General features: G+C 37.6%; 1 protein-coding gene across 1 annotated transcript; it reads left to right on the top strand.

Moving 5' to 3' along the window:
• Nucleotides 1-1,406: 1,406 nt before the first annotated feature.
• Nucleotides 1,407-2,021, top strand: LOC131860044 (uncharacterized). The gene has a single exon (XM_059214398.1). It carries the CDS (start codon nucleotides 1,407-1,409, stop codon nucleotides 2,019-2,021), a length of 615 nt encoding a protein of 204 aa, XP_059070381.1.
• Nucleotides 2,022-2,508: the final 487 nt, after the last annotated feature.

The following is a 2,508-nucleotide window of genomic DNA, read 5'->3' as shown; positions in this document are numbered from 1 at the left end:
TAAAAAATATCTTTCGAGTACTTTTACTAAGGAGGATGTTAGAAAAGCAGTGTTTGATATGCATCCAAACAAAGCCCTGGTCCGGATGGAATTATAGTGGAATGTTTCTAGAAATGTTGGAGTTTTATGGGGGATGACATCTTCAAAGTGGTGGAGGATTTTAGAAAACAAGGGAGATTTGTAAAAGAGATCAGCCATACTAACATTGCCCCTATTCAATGACAGATTATAGACCCATATCCTTATGCAATTCTATATATAAAATCATTTCCAAGATGATGGTGAATAGACTCAAATCAGTTCTGATGAAGATCATATCGTCGGAGCAGCATGGCTCCACCCCGGGATGAGAGATTATGGATAGTATAATCATGGCAGCAGAGACTATTCATTCAATGCATAATTCCAAAGCTAAAGGTATGATCATTAAGCTAGATGTGAGCAAAGCATATGATTGGGTTTCTTGGAATTTTCTTTTTGAGGTTCTTAAAAAAATTGGTTTCAAGCAAAGGTGGTTGGATTGTATAAAACATTGTGTTTCATCTATGAACTACTCTGTGATTATCAATGGGACTATTAGCATTTTTTTCCAAGCTACTAATGGGTTAAGACAAGGAGATCCCCTATCACTATTTTTGTTTGTATTGATGGCAGAAGTGCTTGGAAGGAGTATCAAATATAGAGTTGGAAAGGGGGCATGGAAAGGTATTTCTATCAATGGGAATATGGAACCTATGTCACATTCATAGTTTGCAGATGACACAATATTATTTGGAGAAGATTCGGAAAGAGAAGCTATGATAATAAAAAAGGTGCTAGATGATTATAAGGAATTCTCTAGTCAAAGTATGAATAAACAAAAATTGATGATATATTTTTTAAATTCAAACAAAAGGACACAATTGAAGATCAAGAGCATCTTGGATTATGGTCAATGTTGTTTTCCTATAAAATATTTAGGGGTGCCATTGTTTGTTGGGAGAGTTGACACTAAAATATGGGAAGAGGTGATAAACAAGTGCCAAACAAAATCAACCTCTTGGAAAAATAAATGGTTGACTCAAGCCGGGAGACTACAAATGATTAGGTTGGTACTCTTGGTTGTCCCAACTTATTTCATGTCTTGCTATAGATTGTCCAGCAAGGCGGCTACTGCTCTAGATGGGATGCTAAAAAAAATCATTTGGGAAGGTCATAAAGAGGAGAAAAAAATTCCCTTAATCAATTGGGACACAACATGTTTGTTAAAGGAAGATGGTGGGGCAGGTTTGAGAAAAATGAGCCTTTAGAATTTGGCACTTGGTGCTAAATTAGCTTGCAAAATGTATAAATATCCCCACAAGGGATGGTGCAGACTAATGCCAAACAAGTATTTGGATGCGAATGAGCTCGAAAAAATATTTACTATGGAAAACACTATAGGAGGTTCACCAATTTGGAGATTTATCTGGAAGAGTAGGAAAATAATTAAAGAACATCTTACATGGAAGATTGGCAATGGGAAAAAGGCTAAGTTCTGGAGAGATTCTTGGTGTGGGGAGGAGACATTGGTAGACATGATGGAAGATCAAGATTGGGTCAATCAGGTGGAGGCAGAGGTAGGTATGTTTGTGGCAGACTATATCAGGCAATTTGATTCCCAGAAGGAACCGATTATTTGGAAAATGGTTGGCTTATGGAACAGGGGTAACAGTTTGAAACTGGCAAAGATTCTAAAAGGAAGGAAGGTTCATATCTTGAATGAGGAGGACACACTTATATGGAATGCAGAAAAATCAAGTGACTACAAGGTAAATTTGGGCTATGAATTGCAAAGAAGGAGACAAAAAGACAGTAATTGGCCAGTGATCCTATGTTGGGACAAAAGGGTACTCCCAAAAGCGGGTGCATTCTTATGGATTGCACTTCATGGAAGGATACTAACAAGTGATAGGTTAAAAGCAATTGGTATATCAGGGCCTAGCAGATGTTATCTATGCAAGGAAGAGGAAGAAATAGTTGATCACCTCTTATACGGATGAAAATATGCAACTCAATGTTGGGATTGGCTTTTAAGAATGTTGCAGAATCACATGGTTCATAGTTATACTTTCAAAGATTTCATATTTGCGTGGCCTACGAAGGATAAAAACTCAAACTGGGGCAGCTTATGGATAACAGGACCATCAATGGTCACATGGCAAATTTGGAAAGAATGAAACAGGAGAGTTTTTAGGGAGGAAGAATTGGAGGTTACAATACTCATCAACAGAGTCTAGGCGGCAATGGAAGAAAATGTAAATGCCAAGATATATGGACAGAGCTACAGATTATACTCCAAGTGGGATATGGAAATGGAGCAAGTATGGAATTTTAAATAGTCAAGTCTCCATAGATTGAAGGATAAATCGGTTGGAAGGAAGAATGTCAATTGAAACTTTGATGGTGCTAGCCGTGGCAATTTGGGTTTGTTGGGTTTTGGGGATGTGGTCAGAGATGAGGAAGGTAGTTTTGTAGGGGCTATATATG

Source organism: Cryptomeria japonica, chromosome 11 (assembly GCF_030272615.1).
Source record: "Cryptomeria japonica chromosome 11, Sugi_1.0, whole genome shotgun sequence".
In the NCBI taxonomy this organism is placed as follows: domain Eukaryota; kingdom Viridiplantae; phylum Streptophyta; class Pinopsida; order Cupressales; family Cupressaceae; genus Cryptomeria; species Cryptomeria japonica.
This window is presented reverse-complemented; position numbering and strand designations above follow the sequence as displayed.

Coding starts and splice junctions, on each gene's coding strand:
- LOC131860044 (XM_059214398.1), top strand. CDS start 1,407: ATGGAAAACACTATAGGAGGTTCACCAATTTGGAGATTTATCTGGAAG.